The following is a 27,894-nucleotide window of genomic DNA, read 5'->3' as shown; positions in this document are numbered from 1 at the left end:
TGTTAAATTTTCAAGTAAAAACGATCAATTTTCAGCCAAAACAGGACCAGTTGAATTTTTAGTTAAGAAAATTAATTTTCAACTAAAAAACTGATTTTCAGCAAAATAGTTCAATCCTCGACTAAATAGTAGAAGTTTTAACCAAAAAGAGGTTCATTCTGAATCAAACATATAATACACTTTTTAATTAACTATATATTAATATTTATTATATTAATGTATTAATTCTATTTTCCATGTGTGACGTAGTTTTAAAGCGGCCCCTTATCGCGTAAGTTAATTTAAAGTGGCGTAATTTGTACTTAATTTGATAAATTAGGTTGATTTATATTTTAATTTCAAAAATCTCAAGAATACTCAACTGCATTTAGTTTTTACACTTCAGGTTCTTTTCAATTATTCAAGATGACAATAATTAATAATCTACAAGATGCTTCTCCTTATTGAAAGACTATGTTTATTAAAAGTGTTAATCCCGAGTCTTTGCTCAGTAAAGTTCCCAGTAACTTCTGTTTTGATTGTTATTAAAACTGTGTAATAAGGGGCGACTGAAGAATCACGAAAAATAAAATTCCCGAACTGGAAAACTCCCGAATAATGAAATTTTCGATTAATAAAATTCTCAACAGAAAATTTTCGAATTATAAATTTTCGATCTAGAAAACTACTAAATTTGAACAATTAATTTTTGCTTATAAATCTAAAGTTTCTAAAATTATTGATTGAATTTAAAATAATAATTGAAAAAAATTGCCCTGATGTTTCTTTTCTTCAATTATAGGCTTAATTTTAAGCTTAATTATATATTTTTCAATGCGGGAATCTTACAGTGTCGGCAATGTTATTTTTCAAGATTTTTCATTCCCTGTTATAAATATGGTTGTGCAAATGATGCATATCATTATTAATCCTGCAACAGTATCAAAAGAAGTAATCGAAAAATTTGCAGATGTAACTCCTGAGCATGCTACAATATTGTATTTTAGTACCGGATAAATAAAAGATGTGAGGTACTGAAAAAGTGTGAATTTTAATTGAAGATTCCTATTACATCTAAACAAGTTAGATTATAATTTAAGTCTCTGAACTTACAATTAGAGAATAGTTTTTTTTTCTTATATATTGTGCCTCTCGTGCGTGGATTGAGGTGGTTGTGGCACGTAACCTATTCGTTCTTGAATTTCATTTTGTGACATTTTTCCAGCCCAGGATGAAGGATTGAATCCTCCTGGTCGATCTGTGTCTTTTTTAGCCTCTCGTTCCTTCTTCTGTTGATCGTATTCTGCCAAATCATCGACACGAAGATCTATTCTTGTGGGGCTTCGACGAAGCATAACTCTGCAAAGAATTAATTCATTTATTACATTTTTTAGGAATCTGTATTATTATCAGCGAATAGCAGAAATTTTTTATGTCTTTTCAGACTAGATTAAGGTTTTTTAAAATTTTTTAAAAATATTTTCTGAAAAAAGATCTTCGCTCCCCTGGGAATCAAACTACTAGAGAGATCGAAAAAATAATCCTTTTTCAGAAATACACGCATTATTTTGCCAGGTATTACAAGTCAAATTTTTTCAAGGGTTCTGTATTATCATCGGAGAATAGCAGAAATTCTTAACGTCTTTTCAGACTAGATAGATTTATAAATTCAATTTTTTTAAACAATTTTAAACAATTTACTGGGAATATGTATACGGTATCGCCAGTTTATTATAAATCATGTTTTTCTCAGTCACTAGGGATTCAATTCATATGTTTTATTTAAAAAGATTTAACAAATTATATTACGAGATATTCTTAAATATATTAGGACAATTACAGGTTAGCCACCCACCCGGGAGAACCGGGAGAAAACCAGGATAAATCTGGGAGAAATATTACACTGGGAGATTTTCCGTGTACTTCATAATTAACGCATTTTGTGTTTATTGAAAGTTCTCAACCAGAAAGTACATAATTTTTAAAGTGTTTAGAATAATTAAACTGTAAAGTTTCACAATAATTCTCACAGTATTTAAAATTCTGCAATTTGGAATGGTAAAAAAATGTATCCAGTCCTTTTAAATATCACTTGATACTACATGATATAATACTTATTAATAATATATTTATCATCTCTAAAATTTCTATATTTTAAGTTACAATTATATTTTGAATGTGCAAGTCTAAAACAAATATCAAATATTCAAAATTTTGGGACCATTTCGATAATAAATCTTTAAACATTTAATATTAAACGCATTGATGTCAGTTTTGATTTTATAATTTTAGATGTCAATATAAAGCAATTTCGAATTTAAAAGCATAAAATTGTACAATTTCAAAAAACGAAATCACAGCAATATTGTTTTCTATTCTTTATCCTAATTTTTTATTTTCAATGTAAAATCTTAAAATTGTCCGACTTTTAGTTGAAGATTAAAAAAAAGCAATTTCAAATTGAAAAATATTTCATATTCTAAACAGAGTTCTGAATTTTTTCCTTTCAAGGGTTTTAATTTGTTATTATAATTAATTTGATTAATTTTTGGAAAGTATTATTAGCAATTTAAAAATTCATAATTTCTAAGCGGTTTAAGTTTCAACGTTCGGAAGTAACCATTTTTACATTCTTAAAGTTTCCAATTTAAAATTATTATTTATTTCGAAAGGTTTTTGTAAAGAGAAATTCATTTTTCACTTTAGAAAAAGTTGTCTAATCAGTTTCAATGTCAACTTGTACTTTTATTATTTAATGGTAATTTAAAATTCTAGAATTTACGAAGCTTTACCTTTGAAAGATTCGATTTAATTTTTAAAAATTAAATTGTCAAATTTTAATCGCTTTAAATTTAAATAAAATAAATTTAAAAGTTCTCAATCTTTAATTATTTAAGTTTGAACACTTTTAATTATAAAGAATACAATTACAATTCATCTGAATTTTAAATGACCCAATTTTACGAATTTGAATCCTAAAATATTCAATTTTTAACGTTTTGACATTCTCATATTTTTGAAAATTTTAATATGAAATCATGCTGGTTTCGTGATTCTTCAAATCACATTAAAATTGTTTAATTTTAAGCACTTCCATTTAGGAAATATAAAATTTAACTTCTTTTTCCTAATAAACTGTCCAAATAGTTCTACTTTTTCAAATTTCAGACGCTTGTAATTCGAAATTATTAATTATTGTTTCAAAAATATTTAAAACTTTATATTAAAAAATTGGTTCAACTCTTTAACGGCTAAGCCTTGAATCCCGTTAAATAAAAATTCTGGGAAAATTTAGGAACAATGTATGGTCGTTTTCTGATCGTTTTTTGCAAAAAAATATTATCTTAATTTTTACCATTTTCTCGGTCGTTAAAGGTTTAATAATAGGTGTTTTGATTTGCATATTTTAATGTTAGTAAATAGAAATTCATAGACAGGAAAGCGCGATCTGCGCGCGTGCATTTACTGCTAGTGTACAATAAAACGCATCTACTGATTTTCCTTTATTAGACATAAAAATATCCTTATCCCTCTTATTATATGTTAAAAGTCAATCAATTTCTTGCAAAAACGTTGGCTGATATTTATTGACTTCCGCCATTGATACTATATATGAAAAAGCTGTAGGTTTTGCAAATAAAGTTCATTTTTTTATAAACCGGGAGAAATCAAGAATATTGATCGGGAGAACCTGGAGAAAGCCGGGAGACGAACATTTTAAAAATAGACTATCTGACTATCCATTAGTTAAATAATTAAATAATACTAAAAACCTAATTAATCATTTCTTGAATTTGTCACTTAAAGTACATGTATTTGCGAAATAATTCAAATCAATTTTAATTTTATCTTCTTATACTTGAAATTCAGTGCATATTTCGGTAAAATTATTGCAGGCAGAATTTTAAGATAAAAAAATTAATAATCGAAAATTTAAAAATCCTTAAAATGTTTCAAAATTTTATTTCAGAAGCTTCAACAATATAATTTTGATTTTAAAAAATTGGAAACTTTTCTAATTTTAAAATATTTTTTCAAAACTTCTGAATATCTTTTAAAATGATTTGAATTTTTCCTAAAATGTTTTAAGAAACCTGATAAATAAAAAAATTGCCTTTAAATCTTCTAGATTGTTGTTTTGAGAATTTGGGCAATTTTTAAAAAATATTTTCAAATTTTAAATTAAGTTTGAATCTTTTCAGAATTTTGCATTATACCTCAAACTTACTTGCATTTTTTCTATAAATTAATAATTTTTGAACTGTTCTTTATACATAAAAATGCAACAATTTCGCCCATTATAATAAACAGTAAAATATTGCTAAATATTAAAAAATTGTTCTTTTTCTTAATTAAAAAGTTCTTATTGAAAGAGTTAAAAATCAAATATTTCAGACTGAAACAATTTTTGAACAGGATTTGAAATTTAATATAAGTGTTTAATTATGAATCTATTTAAAGTTACATTCTCTAAATTGTTAAATTTTGAACAGAATTCAAATCGCTCTGTAAAATAAATTTTCGTTTAATTTTTTATAGTCGTACTGTTCAATTAAAAAAATCATTAATTACTTAATATTTACAGATGATCCAATAAAAATTTTGTTTATAAGAAATAAATGCAATATCAAAGGTTTTTCATTTTTAATTGTTTAAGACTTTAAATCTTCAGAATTGTATTTTAAAATTTTTTTAATTGAAAACGAATGCCAAAAATGAAGACCTAAAATGGGAAATTAAACAAAAATTATTTTAGAATCATGCATTGGACAATGAATGAATTCATAAATCGAGATAAGAAATTTGTGAAATGATATTTTGAGTGATCGGATAGATTTTTCTGATAAAAATTGGTCAAATTTCCGGTCAATTCCCGATTTTTTGTAAGTTTGCAAAAATTTATTACGGTCATTGAAATAAAAAAATGTGGATCACTCAAAGCTAAAAACATTTTTCATTTCAAGTTTTGAAAAACTGAACTGCAAGTAAAATCACTCAAAGTGGAACTATTCTGAAATTTTAATTTTTTAAATAGAAGATTTAAAAAGTGTTTTATTTAACATTTTTTATTGAAATGTTCAATAATTTATGCGTATGAAATGAAAGATTTAAACACTTTTTAATGAATCCAAAATAAAATTTTTTTGTAAATTGTACAATTTAAGCTGAACAATTTTAAAATTAGATGTTAAATTGTTAAAATTTTAGGTCGTTACAGATTGATAATTATTTCTGTGTTATTTATGAATTCGAAACTGTTTTTGTTTGAAATCTTAAATATTTTTTTTCGAAATAAAAAATTATTTAAAATGTTGACATTAATCTAAAAAAAACTGTTATTTCTAGAAACCTTCCGAAATCTTTAAAAAAAAACTTCAAAATTTGATTTAAAAATGTTCAAAAATCTACATTTTGTGTTGAATTTTTTAAAATATTTTCATATTTTACATTAATTTTGACTTTTTTTTTAAAACTTTTAAATATATTAAGATGATTCGAAAAATGTCCATTCTTTTTTAATTTTGGAAATATTGTCAAATTTTTTCAAGTTTTAAATAAAGTTTGAATTATTTCATAATTTCTAATTATCTGTTAAAGTTTTTAAAATTTTTTTGTAAATTATTAATAGTTTGTTATGAATACATAAAAATTCGACAGATGCATCCTTTCCAATCAAATAATGCTGTACGTAAAAAATTTCGTTTTTCAATTAAAGAATTTGAAATTGAAAGAGTTAAATAAGAAATATTTAGACAATTTTTGAAGAGGATAAGAAATTTAATAAAAGCGTTTAATTGCGAATCTATTTAACATCACATTAGGAATATTGTTTAATTTTGATCACATTTAGAAAATTTAAAAAAGCAATAAATAATTTATAATTACAGTTGATCAAGTAATAACGTTTTTTTATAAAAAGAAAAGTTTCAGTTTCAAACCATTTTCATTTTTGTAAACTGTATGTCTTCAAAATTATATTTATAAATTCTTTAAATTGAAAATGTGCAACTAAAAATAAAATCATAAAATGAGAAACATTAAAAAAATAGTTGAAATCGAACTTATTTAAAATTAAATTATATTGTTGTTAAATGAATTAATTTAAAAAATGGAAAATTTTTTTCTAATTTTCCCGCCAAAATTTTGCTCAAAGGAGATCCTGTGAAAAAAGGAAAAAAAAACGAAAACGTTTGCGTAAAATTGACGAAAGTTAAATTTTCAACAATATTGAACTAAAATAAAATTAGTGATTGATTCATGACAAAATATGTTAGGAATCTAGAGAATTGGTAATTTTTCTACAACAAAATCACGGCCCTGACGTCCTGTACGAAGGAAGTTTCAAAATGGCGGCTAGTACGACAGGAAGCTCTATTTTGATAATGCTTTTCGAATAAAGAAATGTGACGATATTAAGCGCTATATTAAATACTCACATGAGAACTATAAATTTTTTTTACTCCAAATGCGCCGATAGTAGTAGGGAATTAGAAAAAATTTCCGACTTTTTGGGCCAAAAAAGCGGATGTAACAAGGGACTCAGTTGTCGTAAACACGCTTCAAGTCGAGTGCTGCGATTTTCGTGAAATTCGACACAACGACGAGTCCTCGTGTTTAGTAAATTGTAAATATTTGTAAATTAGGTACCATAAAAGAATTTTCAGGCACGAAGGATGCTTTACCTGGAAGATTATGTCGAAAGTAAGTAAAAACGAGGCGAGCTCTGATGACCCAACTTTTTCAAAAGTACTAACCATTCCAAATATATTCTGTTTCACAAATAACAAATTTATGCTTCACTGACTGATTTTCGTAACATTTGAATGCCAGAATATGCGATATTTATGATAAAGTAATTACTAGCTCAAGATATTTAACGTTCAAAGAAAATTATTTGTCTTTGCTCTTTTTCTAGGTTAGGTGCATGTTTTTCACACGGATAATCACGGCCCTCGAATTTATTTTCCTGTTTTTAACAAACACTTTGGTTACAAATGCAATGCAACAATAGTTTTACAATCTGATGAATCCCTTCTTCGCACTTGTCAGATTTTCAGCACTATTTCTTTTCTATTATTGTGCTATTTAGAGGTTATGTTTACTGACCTCGTGTTGTATTTTCAGTGATCGAGCACCTTCCTCAGGAGTTGAGGGACCGCTTTACAGAAATGAGAGAAATGGACTTGGGTGTACAGAGTATGAAATTTTTTTTAAATCCGTTATTATATTTGGTCAATCCAGTGTCTGGGCATTCTCGAATTCATTTTAGACTCAATGGACAGTTTGGAGAAGAAAGTAAAAATATTTTTTTCAAACGCCAAGAAAATGAAACCAAACGAGAAGGAAGCCGAGTACGAATCGATTCGGAAAGAGTATTACAAGACTCTAGAGGACGCCGACGAGAAAGTGCATTTAGCGAATCAAATGTACGACTTGGTCGATAGGTATTTACGAAGACTAGATCAGGAGCTCCATAAATTTAAAATGGAACTCGAGGCTGATAACAAGGGTATCACTGAAGTCTTGGAGAAGAGGTCCTTAGAGTTGGATCAACCTACTACGAATAGTAGCCAGAAAGAAAATCGTTATAGCTTTTCTTCCAGTAGGTCTCGTGACAATCATAGTCATTGTGAGTATGGATCAAAAGCGCTTTACTTTCAAGTCCAAAAAGTCTATATTATTTCACAGAAATTGTTTCGCTCCGAAAATTCTGGGTCTAAAGTCTAAATTATCAAATTTCTATTTATCGCAGGCTTCACAGTCTTTCGGTTGATGTTTTTTCTTTTTCTTTTCAGGTTGAAAATTCGTCTTTTTATTTTGAAAATGCATCTCTTTTGTTAGAAATCATCTGTTTTTGGTTATAAATGCAACTGTTTGGTTTCAAAATATCTGGTTTGGTTAAGGATTCAACTATTTGCTTGAAAATTCGCCTCTTTCGTTGAATTCAACTGTTTTTTTTTATTTGAAATTAAAATTTCTTGTTTGAAAGTTGTACTACTTTGTTAAAAATTCATTTCGTTTTGGTTCATGGTTCATCATGTTAGTTGAAAATTCATCTCTGGCTGGAAAATTAATTATTTTGTTGAAAATTTTTTTTTTTTTTGGTTGATTTTTAGTTGAAAATTTATAATTAAGTTTCAAAATCATTTTCATATTTGAGACTTTACAATCTTTCTCCTATATCCCTCTTTTCCCCTTTTTTAGGAACTCTTTCTTTACCTGACTTCAACACTTTCCGCTTTAATTCGAACTGAATTGAAATAATCTAATAAGAAAATCCAACTTTTTGGTTAAAAGCCTACAATTATATTTTTGATTCGAAGTACATCTCGTTTCGTAAACAAATCGATTGGTTAATTGAAAATTTAATTATTTTGTTGAAAATTCCTCTTTTTTGGCAGAAAATTAATCTTCTGGGTTAAAAAATCATATTTTTCGTTAAAAATTCAACTATTTGGTTGAATGTTGAACTCTTGTGGAAATTTAATTTTTTTGTGGAGATCCATCAATTTAGTTGAAGATTTATCTCTTTAGTTGAAATTTTTTTTTTTTTCTTGGTTGAAAATTAAATTTGTTAACCTAAAATTTAAGTATTCCATTTTTGGTTGAAAATTCGTCTTTTTTGGCAGAAAATTAATCTTCTGGGTTAAAAAATCACATGTTTGGTTGAAAATTCAACTATTTGGTTGAATTTAAAATTATGATGTTATTTTGTCGACCAGGTTAATTAATTAATCAATTCTGATCTGAAATTTTGCTGATTACTTGTCAAAATAATTTGATTAATGTTGAACTCTTCTGTGGAAAATTAATTTTTTTCTCGAAAATCCATCCCTATGGTTGCAAAAGTAATGATTTTGTCGAAAACAAATTTTCGGTTGAGATTTAATTTTTTCAAACTGAAAATTTAAGTATTCCATTTTTTGTTGAAAATTCAACTAGTTGGATGAATGTTGAAATCTTCTGTGGAAAATTAATTAATTTTCGAAGATCCGTCACTTTGATTGAAAAATTAATTATTTTGGAGAAAATTCTTTTGTTTCGGTTAAAAATTTAATTTTTTTAAACTGAAAATGTAAGTATTCGAGTTTTTGGTTGAAAATTCGACTATCTAATTGAATATTTAAATATAATTTTAAAAATTCGTCTTTTTTGGCAAAAATTAATCTTCTGGGTTAAAAAATTATACCTTTTATTGAAAATTCAACTACGTCGTTGAACGTTGAACTCTTGTTGTGGAAATTATTTTTTTTCGGAGATTCATCAATATAGTTGAAATTGCATCTCCTTTGGTTGAAAAATTATTTTGTCGAAAATTCTTTTTTTTCGGTTGATTTTTTTTTAAACTGAAAATTTAAGTATTCCATTTTTGGGTTTAAGAATTCTATTACTTAACTGAAAATTTAATTTTTTTTCAAACATTCGTCGTTTTTTGACAGAAAATTAATCTTCTGTGTTAACAAAATTATACTTTTGGTTGAAAATTCAATTATTTGATTGAATGTTGCACTCTTTTGTGAAAATTTAATTTTCTTCGGAGAATCATCAATTTGGTTGAAGATTCATCTCTTCGATTGACAAATTCTTTTGTTGAAAATTTCTCTTCTTGCGGTTGAAAACTTTTTTTAACCAAAAATTTAAGCATTCCATTTTTGGTTAAAAATTCGATTTTTTCGTAGAAAATTAATCTCCATGGTCGAAAATTCATCTATTTTCTTGAATATTCAATATTTTTATTTGAAATTTTAGGGACTTGAATATTATAAAATGGATTTTGGATAGTACCTGCTTTATTTTTACTCAAAAGTATTTTTCCCCTATTTTCGTGACAAATTTTCTTATTTCCTTTGTTTTTAGATCATTTTGGCCTGTGAAGCCTGTTATCAATACATTTGAAAAAATGTTTTTTGGCTTCTTGTAAGTGTGCGGGAGGTCGACATACAAAAGGCGTTTATTTCCAAATTTGTAAAATTTTCAGAGTGCCTACTTGCCCGGGAAATCGGGATTTTTATCTCGATTGTACGGAAATGAATGTTAAAAGTACTTTGGTAGGTATGTTATTAGTCTCAGTTTTTTCGATCATGAAGTGTTCAAGTGGTTCATCCAAATATTAAAAAAAAAGATTTTTAAATAGAATTGAATATTCCTTAAATAAATTAAATCTTTTAAAATATAATACACTACCCATTTTAAGCATTTAATAATTTATTAATTTTATTAATTCGGGGTTAAAGTTTTTTTCGCTCAATATGTTTAGAACAATTATATAAAAAAAATTCTGAATAAAATGAGTTCAAGGTAAAATTATTCGATCATTTTTTTTATGAAGTTATTGCAAAAATAGTGCAAATTGTAATGTCTAATAAATAATTAATAAAATTAATAAAGGTTAATTTCGGATGAATCGTTGCAACTTTTCAACATAATTTTTCAAGAAAAATTAAGTTTTATATACCTGACCGCTCTGCAAGAAGTTGAAGTTCGAATTTATATTTCAAGGAATTTTCATAGAACATTCATGATTATTGATTTTATATATGAAAAATTAATTTGTAGCAGAATGAACATCAAAAAATTGTTATTATTTTGGGTGTCGTTTAAAAATAAAAAGAAAGCTTATAATTTGAACTATTTCTGCAGTAGCATCTTAAAAATGGACAAAAGAAAAAAATTTTAACTTAGAATTTATCAAATTAACAATTCAAAGCTATTTTCTTTTTCATTAAAATTATAATTTTGGACTGCTTATGTTAAGTATGTCTTGAAAATGAACATTATTCTGCGAATATTAGACACTAAAAAAAATGATCGCGCTTTTATCAGTTTGTAAATAATTAAATTACTAATCGACCAGGATAAATGAAATATTTATCGGGAGAAAACTGGGACAAAAACTCATTTCAGATCCATTGAAAATTACAACTTGGTGAAATAAGGACTTTTTCTAAAGGCCTATTCATATTCAAATCTTATCATCTCCAGTTAAATCGTGTTCATTACCGTTTTTTCTTATTCTGTTACTAGTAGTGAAAAAAGGTGAGGTAAAAATCGGTTTACGCAAAATCATTAATTAGCATTGACTAAATAATTCTAATTCAAACTAAAAATTTCACATCCCAATGGGTTCATTGAGCTCCATCCAATTTTTTATACTGAAAAAAATGACGGTTTCTGAAAACTGAACACAAATGTGTAATCCTACATTTTCTTTAGCTCGATCGGAAAAGAGGAGAGATTCAAATGCGTCTTCGGCGTCAGTGGAAAAGAGGTTAGCAGTAGAAAAACTTCCCCCGAGTCTTCCAGAGTCTCGTCCAGCGTCCGCGAATTCGGGACCTATAATTACAACGGCGAGTCTCCCGGCGACGCCAACTGCGATAGCGAATTCCGTCGGTCCCGTCAGTTATAACTTGGGACACATAGGAGCTGGTGGAAACGCCATCGCGGCAGCTGCTTCTCAGGCGATTGCCGCGACGCAACAAATGCAGCAGGGAAGACGCACCGCGAGCTTAAAAGCGAGTTACGAAGCTATCAACACTGGCGGCGGTGTTCATGCTGCTGAATTTAGTCGAGAATTAGCCGGTGCCGCTCAAACTGCCATTGCAGCTATTCAGGAAACTACCAAGAAACATAAAAAGTAAGGAGTCGTTGAGGGATTACTAATATTCATTTCCCAGTGGGCACAAAATTCGGCGACATTTTTACGACATCGTTACGACAACTTTACGACATCCTATGTCCGTTTCGTTATGGTGCCTTTACGATATCGGAAAGGCGTCGTCAGATCATACGACGTTTTTAAGATATCGTAAAGACACCTTAACTACATGGACATATGATATCGTAAAGTTGTCGTAAAGATATCGTAAAAACAGTGCCAAATTTTGTGCCCATTGAGTTATTAATGGAGGGTGTCTAGTGAGCTTGAAAACCTGAAATTCTCCTTTATTATGTTTTTTTAACTTTGGAAGTCTGGTTGAATTTGGTTATTTATTCTTTGCTTATAAAATATTTATTTTATTGAAATCCAAAGATTAATTTAAATCTTTTAGTGTTTTGGTGTTTCTTATAATCTTTTATTATTTTTACATTCAAAAAGTAGTTAAGAATGTTTAAGTAAACGTTAGTTGTGATATTTAGCTTTCAAATTATAAAAATTATTTGAAAATATCGACGTTAATTTAATTTCAGGATTATCATTTTCAAAGGCTGGTCTCTCCAGTTTTAAGTAGACCTACACCAGATTTTAAAATATTTTAGACTTAAAATTTTTTTAAATATTTCAAAAACGTTTAAAGATTTCTAAAAATTTTAATATTTAAAATACTTTAAAGAGATTTCAAACATTATATACAAAAAGTAGATACAACATATTTCACAAAGACGTTCTATGTTAGATTTCAAAGATTAAACAAGGGATAAAAAGATTTTTTAAGAATTTCGAAAATAACAAAGAATTCCCACGATCTCACAAAGATTCAAAATGTTTCACAAAAGCCTTGTACATTAGATTTCAGAGATTCCGAAGATTTTTCAAGGTTTAAAAAAGTTTCAAACATTAAAAAAATTCTCACAAAGGTTTTAAATATTGTAAGCTTCAAAGATCACAAATATTTCAGAAAGGCGTTATACATCAGATTTCAAAAGATTTCAAATATTTTAAAAGATTTTAAAGATCTCATAAAGATTGCAAAGATTTCAAAGATTACATAAGAAATCAAAAGATTTTACAAAGGCATGCATATCAGATTTCAAAAGGCTTAAACATTTTTTTTTGCGGTTTCAAAGATTAAAAAAGACTTCACAAAGATTTCAAGGATTTTAAAGATTACACAAGGTATCAAAAGATTTCAAAAGACTTTTAACGAACTTTAAATAAAAAAAAAAATTCCAAGATCTCACAAAGATTTAATATATATATATATATATGTTTTTTAAGATTTGGAAAATTTTAAAAAGATTTAAAATATTTCGCAAGGGTCAACGCCTTTGCGAAATATTTATCATCGGATTTTACAGAAATCAGATTTTAAACGATTTGTTAAAAATTTCAAGCATTGCAAAAAATGTCCAAGATATCACAAAGATTTAAAAGATCCAAAATATTTCACAAAGGCGTTACATCAGATTTTAAGGATCTTACAAAGATTGCAAAGATTTCGAAGATTGCACAAGGAATCAAAAGATTTCAAAAGATTTTTAAAGAATTTAAAATATTACAAAAAATTTCCAAGGTCTCACAAAAATTTAAACGATTTTACAAAGTTTCAAACATCAGATTTCAAAGATTTAAAATGATTTTTTAAACATTTCGTAAGATCTCACAAAGATTGAAAATATTTCGCAAAGGCAAACGTCTTTGCGAAATATTTATCATCGGATTTTACAGAAATCAGATTATAAAGATTTTAACAGATTTTTCTAAAATTTCAAACATTGTAAAAAATTTCCAATATATCACAAAGATTTAAATTGTCTAAAATATTTTACAAAGGCGTTACATCAGATTTTCAAGATCTCACAAAGATTTCAAAGATTACACAAGGAATCAAAAGATTTCAAAAGGCTTTTAAAGAATTTTAAATATTACAAAAAATTTCCATGGTCTCACAAAAATTTAATCTATATTTAATATAAATATTTTTTAAGATTTGAAAGATTTTCAAAAGATTGCGAAATACTTGTCATGGGATTAAACAGAAATCAGATTTTTAAGATTTTAAACAATTTTTCAAAAATTTCTAACATTGTAACAAATTTCCAAGATATCACAAAGATTTCAAGATTTTAAAAGATTTCAAATATGCTAAAAGATTCGAAAAATATTTGAAATATCTTACAAATATTTTTAAGGATTCAAAATACTGTATGCATGCTCATTAGATTTCAAAAGATTTAAAAATATTTTAGACCATTTCAAACATTAAAATAGATCTGACACAGATTGAAAGGATTTATAAAATTTAAAAGACTTCACAAAGACGTTATACGTCAGATTTTGAAATTTGCAAAGATTTTACAACGAGGGCGTTGTATATTAAATGTCAACGATTTAAAAAGGTTCGTACAGATTTTTGAGGATTTAAAAAGATTTCAAGGATTTAAGATTTACAACGATTTCCAAGATCTCACAAATATTTTAAAGGTTTCAAAGATTATACAAGGATTTCAAAGTTCAAAAAAATTTTCCAAGGTCTCACAAAAATGTCAATAATTCGCAAAGACGTGTAAATCAGATTTCAAAAATTTTCACAGGTTTCACCAAATTTTAGAAAGATTTCAAAATATTTTGAAAATTTTCAAATGTTATATAAAATTTTTAAGACCTTATAAAGATTTAAACGATTTCACAAAGATTCATAATATTTCACAAAAGTTTTTTACATCAGATTTTAAAGTTTCAGAAGGTTTCAAGATTTTACAAGATTTCAGAGATTTCAAGAATTTCAAAGATTTAAAAAATAAAAGATTTCAAAGATCTCACAATGATTTCAAAAGATTTTAAAAGTTTTAAAGAATTTCAAAGAAAACAACAAATTCCCAATATCTCAAAAATATTTCACAAACATTCAAAATGTTTCACAATGGGGCACTGTACAATAGATTTTTTAAAAAGATTTCACAAAGATTCAAAATATTTCACAATGGCGCTGTACAATAGATTTTTTAAAAAGATTTCACAGAAATTTCAAAGTATTCCGGAAAGGCAGTGTACATCAAATTTTAAATGATTTTTCAAGATTTCAAAAAGTTCAAAAAATTTCAAAACATCTCACAGAGATTAAAAAGATTTCACAAAGATTCAAAATGTTTCAAAACGGCGTTAGATCAGATTTCAAAGATTTCAAAAGATTTTTTAAGATTTCAAAAGTTTTCAAAAATGTCAAAAGATTTCACAAATATTTTAAAAGAATAAAAAAGATTTAAAAGAGCTCTCAAAGATTTTCAAGATTACACAAGGATTCAAAATATTTTACAAAGGCATACATATTAAATTTCAAACAATTTCAAAAGTTTTCAAAATGTTTGCGATGGTTTTAGAGATTTAAAAGGATCTTACAAAGATTTAAAGGAATTCAAAAATTCAAAAGATTTCGCAAAGACGTTGTACATCAGTTTTCATCGATTTTTAAATATTTACAAAGATTTCAGAATGATTCCAAACGATTTCAAAAGATTTAAAAATATTTCAAAGATTACAAATTGTTTCAAAGAGTTCAGTAATTTCAAAGATTTCACAAGATTCAAAATATTTCACAAAGACGCTCTATATCAAATTTCAAAGATTTTAAAAGGTTCTAAAAGATCTCAAGGATTATAAAGATTTACAATGATTTCAAAGATCCCACAAATTTTTCAAGAGTTTCAAAGATTACACAAGGATTTCAACAGATTTTCGAATATTTCGAAGATCTCATACAAATTTTAAGAATTTCAAAAATCTTACAATGGTGCTGTTCATCAGGCTTCAATGATTTCGAACGATTCAAAATTTTCTTAAAGATCTCATAAAGATTTCAAAATTAATTACCTAAAATTTGTTGTAACTTAAAAATTGTATTTAGAAGTTCGGCATCATCAGTTAGGGTTGTGACAATTTGCAAAAAAATATTATCAAATTCTAAAGTAACCTTTAAAGTAGAATTTTTATTATTTCATAAAATTCAATAATTTCTATTACTGATGTATCTAGTAAAATACAATAATACATAAATTTTTGGCCAACAAAAAATATTGATTTGATTTACAAAAAAGTAAGTCTAGAAAAATTTTATTCGTTAACCTGGAAAACCTGGAAAAAAGCTTGAATTATGTTCCTAAAAATTCCTAGACACCCTGATTAATGTTATAATCTTGAAGTTTTTCACAATAATTGAGACTTTTGTGGTTCGTTTTTTCAGGAAAGTTACAGCTACCGTTCCAAGTTCAAGTGTGATTACAGCCGCCGTTCAACAACCCGTTACACCTCCGGTTGTAACGACAGCAACTACAGTTACGGATCCAGATAATCCTGATTGGACGTATGATCCAAATGAACCAAGATATTGCATATGCAACCAGGTTTCATACGGAGATATGGTTGCCTGTGATAATTCTGATGTAAGTAGCGAATTTCAGTTTCAAGGTTTTTTTTTTATCTCTTTTGGACTTCTGGAACATTTCTGATTTGAAGTTTTGCGAAAGTAACTATTTTAAAAGCGGTATAAAAATATTGCAATTAATTTTGTTTTATCTAAATTGAAAAATAAAATTATTTGTTCATTTCAGAACTCTTTAGTTTGACAATGGCTATTCAAATTTAAACTGAAAAATCTTCAATATGGGTAGACAGCCCATCGGACTTTATTATGGTTAATTCCAAAAATATTTAATTTTTATAGATTCAGCGAAAAAAATATTTTAACTCTAAAGTTTTATTCAAACCCTAAATAGTTTCATTTTGAAATTATTCAGGCTTAAAAAAGTTAAATTAATTGTAATAGATAATTCTGTAAGTTAAAAAAAAAACTTTCACCATTCGCAGAATAATTTTGTAGATGTAAAAGATTGTATCTCCATATATCATAGATTTAAATAGAAAAAAAGGAGAAGGTTTTCTATAATAGCGAAAAAGGGGAAATTCGAAAAAAAGGACACGCAGGGAAACGCGAAGATTATAAATCCCTAAAATCGCAATCTTGAATCAAATTTTAGTTTTTCCACTGAAAATAAAATGTGAAATGGTAACAAATTTTCAAAATCGATGACAAGTTTTAAATTGGGTGACACACTGTGATTAGTGTTCTAAAGAATACAAGTGCTTTGAAAAATTTTCGCGGGCATGAGAATATGCTCGACTTTGTATGTGCTTTGAGAATTTAATGAGCATTTATAAGCATTTTGAAGTAGGATTTAAAAGATCGTATTTTCTATCTTTATTGATAATAATTCCATTATTTATATTTCGCGAGTGTATGCAACCTAGCATACACCCAGAGTATTAATAATAATAATGCAAACAAAATTTGTTTCTACATACATTCTAAACACTTTTTAGTTGAGTTTTCAAATTAAAAAGATAAATTTTGAACTTAAAAAGTGAATTTTTAACTAAAATTATGAATCTTACACCAAAAATATGAATTATTTACCAAGCAAATAGTTAAATTTTCAACCCAAAAGAGAAATTTTCTACCAAAAAAGATGCAGATTCAATTAAACACAATATATAAATTTTCAAATAAGAAAGATAAATTTATAAACCGAAACGAGGATAGTTCAATTTACAGTTAGAAAAGTAAAATTTAAACAAAAGAAAGAGTATTCAAAAAATGAATTAATTTTTTAATAAAAATATACATTTTCAAGCTAAAAAAACTAGTTTTCATATTTATATATTTCAACAAAAGATATTAATTTTTAACAAAAAATAGAATAGTTACATTTTCTACAAAACAGAACTTTTTTTAAACAAAAAAGCATACATGTCTATCAAAAAAGGTAAATTTTCCACAAAAAATGGAATAGCTAAAGTGAAATTTGAACTAAAATGATAAATCTTCAACTAAAAAAATTAATTTTTAACCAAATACATAAATTTTAAACTAAAAACATAAATTTTCTATCAAAGTAAAGTTGCAGAATTTTCAGTTAGTATAATAAATTTTAAACCAAAAAAGAAACCAATTTTCAACAAAATAGTTACATTTTTAACTACAGAAATTAATGTTTAACCAAGAAGATGATGTTTCAATTAATGAGAGTACTCTTTTATAAAAAAGTCGAATTTTTAAAAAATAGTTACATTTTCAGTAAAAAACTTAAATTTTAATAAAATCAAAGTCGATTTTTAACGAAATAGTATATTTTTCAACCCAGAAGATTAAATTTCTATAAGAAAGATAAGTTTTCGACAAAAAATGGAATAGTTACATTTTCATTAAAGAAAAATGAATTCTAAATAAGAAATAACTAATTTTTAACCAAAAAGATCAATTTTCAATAAAAGAGATGAATTTTCTACCAAAATAGACGAATTTTTAACAGAGTACATGAATGTTTAAACAAATATTTGAATTTTTAAAGGAATTTTCAACCAAAAAGAGGAATTAGTCACCAAGAAGCTTAAATATTCTCTCACAAATTCGAATTTTCAATAAAATACATGAATTTTCAACCAAACCTTTGAATTTACAGATAAATTTAGAATCAAATATGTGCGAGTTAAATTTTCCATTCAAACGATTAATTTTCAACTTAAAAAAATGATTTACAACGAAATAATTAATTTTCGAACAAAAAAAAGGGTTTGTCAACTAAAATGATGAATCATCAACCAAATTGATGAATTTTTAACAAAGCAGTTCTAATTACAACTAAATAGTTAAACTTTCAATCTAAAATGATGAAAATTTTCAACGAAAAACGTCAGATTTAATATTTCAACCAAAAAGGATTTTAATTTAATTCCAAAAGTACTTGAATTCAACCAAAAAATATGAATTTTCAACACAATAGCTTGAATCCTAATCTAAAAGCGATTAATTTTCAAACAAATAGTTGCGTTTTTAACCACAATAATAAAATTAACTTCAACGTTAGTTTTTCGAAAATTCCCTGAATCGATCAGGGTTTCCCTGACTTTATGGAATTACCTGTTCTGTAGCAACTCTGTAATTTAAAAAATGATATGTTTATCTTACTCTAGATTTTTTTTCAAAAATATATGTATTAATTAGGATATATATATTTTTTAAAACAATAAATGCTTTAAATTGTCTAAAATGCTATATAAATTATCTGCATATTCTCGAGAGCTTTTTATAGATTTTAAAAATGTCAGAAAAATTAAAAAAACTTCACAGTGATTTCAAAGTTTGTACCAAAACTTCAACGATGTCACGCAAATTTTTGCAAAAATGTCAAAGGTTTCAATTTCAAATTTGAAAACTTTGGCATTTCATTAAGAAACATTTTGAGTTATTCTCAAAATAATCAAGGCTGCCACACAGTCCATTTTTTCTCTGGTCAGTTTTTGTTATTTTTGAAGATAAGTCACTATAGTCACTTTTTAAAATGAAAATATCACTTTAGTCACTTTTTTCTTTTAATAAATTAACCCATGGGTTATCCACTACTGAAAAAGTTGTAAAAAGTAAAGTATTTTTGAAGATTCTAATGAATTTTTAGTAGATAATAGAGTATAATTTGATAGATTAATAGAGCTTAAGCAAGTTTAAAGGGATTTGAAATATTTTAGTGTATTTTAAAAGATTTATTAGATTTGAATAATTTGAAGTAATTTCAAAATATTTTAAATATTTTAGAGTAATTTTGAAACTTCCAAGCGATTTTCAAGAGTTTTTGAAATTTTACGGAGTTCCAAAGGATTTAAAATATTTTAGAGTATTTTTCAAGATTCCGAGGAATTTTTAATCGATTTTAATAATTTGAAGGGATTCCAAAGGATTTCAAAATGTTCTGGTATTTTTAAAAATTCCAAGAAATTGTGAAGGACCGTAAAAAGTTTCAAGGGATTTCAAAAGATTTCCAATATTTTTAATTAATGCTAAAAGATTTAAAAAAGTTTTATGGTATTTTTAAATCTTCCAAGGAATTGTCAAGAGCTTTAGAAAGTTTTCAGGATTTTAAATGATTTTAAGGGGGTTTAAAAGATTTGAAAGGTATTTTAATAAATTGTCCAGGATTTTAAAATATTTCAAGAGATTTTAAGGAATTTGAAAGATTTTAGGATATTTTAAAAGATTCCAAGGAATTAAAGTTGCTTTCAGTAAGTGAAGGGAATTCAAAGAACTAAAAAAATTTGACAGTTTTTTTAAAGTTCCAATAAATTTTAAAAAGCTCTAAAAAATTTCAAAGGACTTCAAAATATTTTAATGGTTTTTAAATGTCTTAGAGTTTAAAAAACATAAAGATTTGAATAATTTAAACAGATTCCAAAGGATTTCTGAATATTTTCAATAAGTGCCAAGAAATTAAAAAAGTTTTAAAGGGTTGTAAGAAATTTCAAAGGATTTAAAATATTTTAGGGTATTTTAAAGGATTTCGAGGCATTTTCAAGAGCTTTACAATTTTTAAAGATATTTCAAAAGATTTTAAAGGATTTGAAATATTTTAGAGATTTTTTAAAAGATTCCAAGGCATTTTTAATTGATTTGAATCATTTAAGGGATTTTAAATATTTTTAGATATCTTAAAAGATGCTATGACATTTTAAAGGAATTTAACAGATTCTAAGGATTTAATGAGATTCAAAAAAATGTTCACACGGTTTAAAAGAATTTCGGAAAATATCAGATTTCATAGAATTTCACGGAACTTTATAATATTTTAATGAATTTCCAAAAAAGTGATCAAAAATAAGTGGGATTTTGTTGATTTGGAAAATTTTAAATGACTTCGAATATTTTTAATAGATTTGAATAACTTAAAAAGATTCGAAAGGATTTGGATGATTTCAGGATATGTTTAAAAATTCCAAGGAATTTTAAAGAGATTTAAAAAGTTCCAAGGATTTACAGTATTTTTGGATACCTTGAAAGGTTTTAGGAAATTTTCATGATATTCCAAAATTTGCAAGGGATTCCCAAGTTTTCATGCGGTTCCATGGAACTTCCTAGAATTATTTCGAAAGATAAGATAAAATTTTCCAGGAATTCGGGAAATATTAGATTTCATAGAACTTCACGGAATTTTATCATATTTTCGTGACTTTCGAAGAGTTTTTTTTCACTCTGACTTCTTTGAAATTCTGTTGAACTTTTTTATTTCACTCAATTGTACTCAATTCAATGAATTAAAAAAATTTTGTTTTTTGAAATTCCTTGAATTTTTCTAATCTCATTACAAACTTACTGAATTCAATGATTTATTTCATATTCTTTTATTGTTTTGAATTTACTTGAATCTTTTTAATTCATCTTGAATTTGTAGGTTTCTGAATTATTATAATTTCATTCAAATTTCACTCAAATCAATCGAAATTTTCAAAACAAAAATCAAATTTATTTGAATTATATTGAATTTAACTTAAATTGGTTTGAACACCTCTGAATTTATCCTAAATTCGTTCAAATTCTTTAGGATTCTTTGAAATTCAAAAGAACATTAGTCACATCATTAATTTACATTTAGTCACTTTTATTATCTTTTTTTTGGGGGGGGGGGGGGGGGGTAGAAATTAGCTACTTTTCGGTTTAAATAGGTCACCTTTTCACTATTTTTGAAGTAATTTGGGCTGTGGCAGACTCGAGAATAATAAATTAAAAATCTATTTTATTCAATTTCTAACAGACTCCACATATACTAAAAATGTTACAAGATTATAATTTTGGTCTTAAATAATTTGATAATCATGACTACGAAAAAAGGTTAAATTATGATTTGTGTATATTATAGATTTCAAATCGAGAATCCTAAGTAAAAATAGTGTAGAGGAAAATTATTCAAAATTAATGACAATCAGGATATTTCTTTTAATTTGCCCAAAAGTCAAATAGAATACGCGTCCTGGAAAAGAGATCTTAGCATGAAATTTATTTAGATTTCTTTTTCTCTATAAATTTTTTGGTCACATTTACACACGAATCAACTTAAAATTGATGTGAATTACCTTTTTTTCATTTTTCTCTTTTTGAAAAATAGCTTCAGTATAAAATATTGCAGTAAAATAAAATATAAATAATGTTTGTTCCGGTAAAATGCTTAAAAATTTAAAATAACTATAATGCAAATTGTAAAACTTGATAATGTATCATTTACGGTAAAGTCAAACAATTTTCATAGGAAAATTTCCTCGATATTATGCCATTTTATATTACATTTTATTTTAGATTATGATTAATTTTGTACAATTTACATTATTTTTATTTTAAACGTTTAACAATTTTAACCGGAAAATTAAAAATCGTATAATTATTTGAAACCAAATTAATCCTTTCTTCGATCAACAATATTTATGAAAGTTAAATCATAGACTTTTCTTTATGTCTAACGGTCTACATAAATTAAAATTAAATTGTGCCAAAAAACATTTTTTCGAACTGAAAATTTATTTAATTAAAAACTCCTTTCTCAATCCTTTACGTTTCGGTACAATACGTACCTTTTTCAAAAGGTTTTAACCTAAATAATTACATTTTTACCATTATTATTATCAAGATAATAAATTTTATAAATATTAAAAAAAGGACATTATTTTATGATATTTTGATAAATTTTTATTAATATTTAGAATTTCAGTTTTTAAGTTAACTGGAATCTTTCGAAATTTGGTAATAAAAATAGACTCAATAATACTTCGTCGATACGTGTTTTTTTTTGTCGCTAATATTTTGGTATTTTTGAAATCAAAATCAAAGTAATGATTAAAATTTTAAGAATTTTGTGACAAACCTTGTATTAAATTCTGGTTTTTAATCTTCCCATATAATCTTTATTGCAACCTTTGCAATTAATTAGATAAATAACACCAGATAAATTTTCAATGGAATCACTGTCTTTCTTCTTTAATAAACCCGAAACGTAAAGGATTGAGAAAGGAGTTTTTAATTAAATAAATTTTGTGTTCGAAAACATGTTTTTTGGCTCAATTTTATTTTAATTTATGTGGGCCCGTAAGCCTACAATAATTTTAAGGAATTTTAAAGATTTTAAGTATTTTTAAAACTTTTAAGGCATTTTCATGAGCTTTTAATTTGAATTATTTTAGGGAATCTTAATAGATAAAAAGAATTTTTTTTTAGAAATTTAATTAATGTCAAGTGATTTTAAAGCTTTTGACATATTATAGGATTAAGAATTTTCTAGAATTTCTGAAGATATGGAACTATTTTACTGGACGTATAAGGTTTTAAAATATTTGACGTTATTTTGTAAAATTTCCGAGGATTTCAATGATTTCAAGGGATTTTAGAACTGTCAATGTATTTTAATACATTTTCCATGATTTTAGAAAATTTCGTCATAGAATATCAAGGAAATTTTATCGTATTTTAGGGCATTTTAAAGAATTGATTCTTGAGAAGTGAGGTATTTTGTAGAGTTTTAAAGATTTGAAGAGATTTGGAATTCACCCTGAATTCTTTGGAGTTCTCTTGAATTTTATCAATTCACTGGAAGTTTTTTAGTTCACTTAGTCAATAATTTATCGTATTTTTTTCACTTACCGTGGCATTTTCAAGTCATTTAAAAAGTTTCAAGGGCTTTCAAAAGATATTAAAGGATTCGAAATATTTTAAGAAATTTTAAAAGATTCCCAGATTTTTTTTTATTTCAATAATTTTAAGGCTTTCAAAGGCTGAAATATTTTCATGGGTTTTTAATATTTTATTGGATTGTAAAGAATTTTTCATCAGACTTGAGTGATTTCGTAGGGTTTCGAAGATTTGAAAAGATTTTTTATAATTTATTTGTAATTCGCCCTGAATTCTTATTAATTTATCCTAAATCCTTTAAAAAATTTAAATTCGAAATTCACTAAATTCTACCCAATTCAATTAATTTTTCGATGTTTTAAAACTTTTTTCAATTCACTTGATTGCTTTTTAAATTCAGGTTGATTTTTTATGAATTTCATCTCATTCTTCTCATTTATTTTAAATTTCTCTAAATTCACTAAAAATTTATTGTCATGTATCCAATTTTCTTCGATTCTTAAAATTCGTCTAATTGATTTGAATTCTTTTGAATTTATCTTGAATTGTTCTGTAATCAGTAGTCACTTTTAGTGTTAGAAATTAGCAGGATTTCAAAGATTTGAAATTTTTCTTGGAATTCACCCTGAATTCTTTCAAATTCTTTGGAAGTCTCTTGATTTTTTTTTAATTTACTTAATCCTTCTAAATTTACCCAATTTATTTATAAAATATATCAATTTATTTATAATTAAACAATTTTCCTTATATTCTTGTGAAAATTATAAATAATTTTTTATTTTGAAAAATTAACTTTAAAAGAAAATTAAAAAATAATTTTAAACGTAACAAACAATTTCCTAAAATTTCTAAAAATATTTTAGAAGATTTTAAAGCAGTGTTTAATTTTGGTAAGTTTGCAAAATAAAAACGAACAAAAATCGAGTAAATTCAAAAAATATTTCGTAGAATTTAAAGGAATTTCTAAAGTTTTCAAGAGAATTAACAAATTTCCTTTAAATTGCTGGGAAAATTGAGAAGATTTTGAGTTAATTTTTTAAATTTTGAATTGGTATTTGAAAATATTAAAAAAATTTGTGTCAGTTAAAAATATTTTCAGGAATTTAAGACGTTTTAAATAGATTACAAATATTTGAAAATTCTTTAAAATCTTCTAGATTCTTTTTTGACTAGCCTGAAATATTTAAAAATCGTTTAAATTTTCTCTAGAATCTTATGAAAATTATATTTATATCAATTTAAAAACAAGGTGATACTACTTATTTTTTTCTCAATTCTTGAGAAAGATAAAACAATCAAAGATTGTTTGTCATCTATAAATATAATAATTATATTTATTATTATTATGACTAACTCAAAATAACGAAAAAATATATAACAAAATCATAATTTAGCAGGAAAAAATTGCCGAATTATAAAATAAATGAATTGTTACATTTTCATAAATATTTCTATTGATGAAATTTAAGTTTGACGAAATTTAAAATTTGCCGAAGATAATTAATAAATGATTAATTAATGATGAATTAAATGTTTTGCTTCATTTATAATTCTATTAATAGCTCATGAATTAATAATCAATTAACTATGTTCAGCAGCTCTAAATTTCGAGAATTAAGAATTTTACAAGTCGGTCTTGAAGTCGGTAAATTTTAGTTTTGTATATTTTTAAATTCAGGATTGTATTTTGTGTCATTTAAAAATCTTGTCGTTATATGAAATTTGGAAAATTTGATAAAAATATATATTTTTGGCATTTTTTCGTTCATTTGTGTATACGTTTTTTAAAAAAAATTTTTTTTATAAATTCTGAATATCCATGCAATTTTCTTGTTGTTTTGAATTATGTCAATTATGCCGTTTTTTTCTATATTAAAGAAAATAATACGTAATTACATAAGTCTCATTTACTGACTGACTCTACACTAAAAGAAAAAATGATTTTAAAGGGTTTTTTATATTTATTTTTTAATTTTTATGCATTTTTCCTATAGTACTGCATGGTTTTGTAAAACAAAGTTACTACTAGCGCCGCTGCACGGATGAAAAATGTCCGCAAATTTTTTATAATACAATTTTTTGACGCCAAAAGAATCGGTACAGGCCTTAAAAAACATTATTTATTGTCTACCGCAAAAAAAAATACATTCATAAAATAATAATGATTTTTCAACCAAAAAGTTAATTTTTAAGCAAATAGTTTAAATTTATCCCGAAAATATGAATTTTCAGGAATAAAAGTAATTTGTAAACAAATACTTGAATCCTGAACAGAAAGAGATTCATTTCCAATCAAAAAGTTCGATTTTTAAATGTTCAACTAAAAAGAAAAAAAAAAAACATCCAAGAAGCGACATTTTTTTACAAAACCGTTGATGTTTCAAAACCAAGAATATGTTTTTTCAAACAGCAAAATTAATTTTTAAGCTAATAGTTTAATTTTTAACCCAAAAAGTCGAATTTCTTGCTTAACTGGTGAAATTTCAATTAAAAAAGACACATTTTTTACAAAAGAATGAAATATTTAACTTAAAAATATGAATTTTCAGGAATAAAAGTAATTCTCAAACAAATACTTCAATCCTCAACAGAAAAAGATTAACTTTCACCCAAAAAGTTCGGTTAAAAAAAAAAAATTGAAGACAAATTTGGTGCAAAGCCGTTGATATTTCAAACCAAAAATATAATTTTTGAACAAAACAGTTAATTTTTAAGCAAAATTATAATATTCAACCCAAAAAGACGAATTTTAAACTCATCTGTTGAAATTTATTTAAAAAAACGAATTTTCTACAAAAAAAAAGAACTTTTAAGCCAAAAATATGAATTTTCAAGAATGTAAGTAATGTTTAAACAAACACTTGAATCCTCAACAGAAAAAGATTAATATCCACCCAAAAAGCAGGATTATCAACAGAAAAAAAACCCAAGCAGACAAATTTTGTAAAAAAAAACTGTTGATACTTCAAACGAAGAATATGATTTTTCAACAGAAAGGTTATTTTTTAAGCAAATAGTTAAAAAAAAATGTATTATAAAAAATTTGCCGATATTTTTTAACCTCTTTTTCAGACCCTGAAAAGGGTCGCCCTAAGAAGGGCGACATTTTTATAATAACATTTTTTGACGCCAAAAGAATCGGCATAGGCCTTAGCAAACATTTATTATCTACTGAAAAAAATACATTCATAAAATAAAATATATTGATAAAATGTTGTTTTTTTTTTCAATTTTAGTGTCCCTTCGAGTGGTTCCATTACCCTTGTGTAGGCATAACCGCTCCACCGAAAGGAAAATGGTACTGTCCACAGTGTACCTCTTCAATGAAGAGACGGGGCGGTCGGAAGAACTGATTTCGATCCACTTGATCGAGAGATTTCTACTACCTCTTAGGATTGTCGATTGAGCATCAATTTAGTTAGGAAACCGTTGATTCCGATTTTATATTCCTTTTTAAATGCGTTTATAATAATTTAAGCCGTGGGGTTCAATTCACTTAGCCACTGTTTTGAACTGCGAATTCTGAGTTTGAGGACTAAGAATGAATTTTAGGTGAGATCTTCAATTTGCCATTGATTTTCTTTTTTACCGAGTTTTAGTCGATAATAATGCATTTCTCAATGCTGTGCGAGAAAAAGGAAACTTCGTGAAACGCAATAATGCTTATTAGCTGAAGAATACAAAGTGAGATTGCAATAAGTGATGTCTATAAACTTGAATTTTGAATATCAGCTAAAAGTGATGTTGATAGCTAGGTTTTCAGGGTTGTGTCAAAGTGAAAAGACGTGTGGAAAAGCACTTTTTTCTACAATAAAACGCTTTTCTAAAGAAAAAGCGCTTTTCGTTTTTAGATTTCAAGTTGTCACTTTTTCAAGTGTGCATCGTTTGAACGTTAAGCGATTTGTCCGCTTGTTATTTCGTCTTGCAGTGACAAGACTGTACTCTTGTTAGTTGTGTGTATTTGTGAAAAAGACAGGAAAACGGGAAACGAAACATGAAGAAAAAATTGTCAAGTTATCAAGTTTTAGGACATGTAGTCATTCCGATTGTGTAATAAAGTCAACGATGCAGAGTTACTTAATTACGAAAATGTGTTTTTATCTGTTATAATATACTTTACAGTTAAAAATTCTCGCAAAACAGGGGAAATTGGGAATGGTGGTCTACCAATTTGCCACCTGTGACGAAAAATAGAACTAGAAAGAGTGGGTACAGTTTTAAACATGCATTTTAATTTTTGCATAAAAGTGTTTTGACGATTGGTTTGTGAAGTATAAAACAATGATTCAATACCAAAAACAAATATTCCTCAGAAACAAATAGTTTTAGATAGAATTTCCTTCTTATGTAGTGAAAAAAAAACATTTTTGTGAAATAGGTTTTTTAAAAAAATACGATTATTTCATTATTTCATGTGAGTTTCAATGCACTGCAGGCTTAAATTAAGTTTACTTAATGTATGTAGCGACAAATTTTATCCATATTGTGCCAAGAATACGAATAATAAACGACTGAAATTTAAATACGAATTCTAACCTAACTTTTAGATCAGATTTTTAAATAGTAAATATTTCATGTATAAATTAATAAAAATTTACTTTAAGTTTATTTTTGCTTAAAAATAAGTCCATTTAAGTTTATAATCTTTTGAAAATCACAGTATAGAGTGCATTAATTGTTTATTTTAGAAAAATATTTCTGTCAAAAAGTGTGGTTTTTCACTGTATAATATGTAAATTCCATCCAAAACTCTTTGTTTCCG

At 25.9% G+C, this 27,894-nt stretch overlaps 2 protein-coding genes across 3 annotated transcripts; one reads left to right on the top strand and one right to left on the bottom strand.

Moving 5' to 3' along the window:
* Positions 1-1,011: 1,011 nt before the first annotated feature.
* Positions 1,012-6,731, bottom strand: LOC117167734 (anaphase-promoting complex subunit CDC26-like). 2 transcript variants are annotated; one of them, XM_033352885.1, is made up of 2 exons: positions 6,663-6,731; positions 1,012-1,338 (listed from the first exon to the last, which is right to left on the bottom strand). In XM_033352885.1, exon 2 carries the CDS (start codon positions 1,332-1,334, stop codon positions 1,116-1,118), a length of 219 nt encoding a protein of 72 aa, XP_033208776.1. In that variant the 5' UTR covers positions 1,335-1,338; positions 6,663-6,731; the 3' UTR covers positions 1,012-1,115. The 2 variants fall into 2 exon arrangements, with proteins under 2 accessions (XP_033208776.1, XP_033208775.1); XM_033352884.1 differs by lacking the exon at positions 6,663-6,731 and adding an exon at positions 6,417-6,544.
* On the top strand, positions 6,563-27,216 carry LOC117167733 (inhibitor of growth protein 3). Its single transcript, XM_033352883.1, has 6 exons — positions 6,563-6,681; positions 7,105-7,176; positions 7,250-7,609; positions 11,194-11,614; positions 15,879-16,077; positions 26,369-27,216. The coding sequence occupies exons 1-6, from the start codon at positions 6,654-6,656 to the stop codon at positions 26,483-26,485; spliced, it is 1,197 nt and encodes a 398-aa protein (XP_033208774.1). The 5' UTR covers positions 6,563-6,653; the 3' UTR covers positions 26,486-27,216.
* The last annotated feature ends 678 nt before the right edge of the window (positions 27,217-27,894 follow it).

This window comes from Belonocnema kinseyi, chromosome 2 (genome assembly GCF_010883055.1).
Source record: "Belonocnema kinseyi isolate 2016_QV_RU_SX_M_011 chromosome 2, B_treatae_v1, whole genome shotgun sequence".
Classification (NCBI taxonomy): Eukaryota; Metazoa; Arthropoda; class Insecta; order Hymenoptera; family Cynipidae; genus Belonocnema; species Belonocnema kinseyi.
This window is presented reverse-complemented; position numbering and strand designations above follow the sequence as displayed.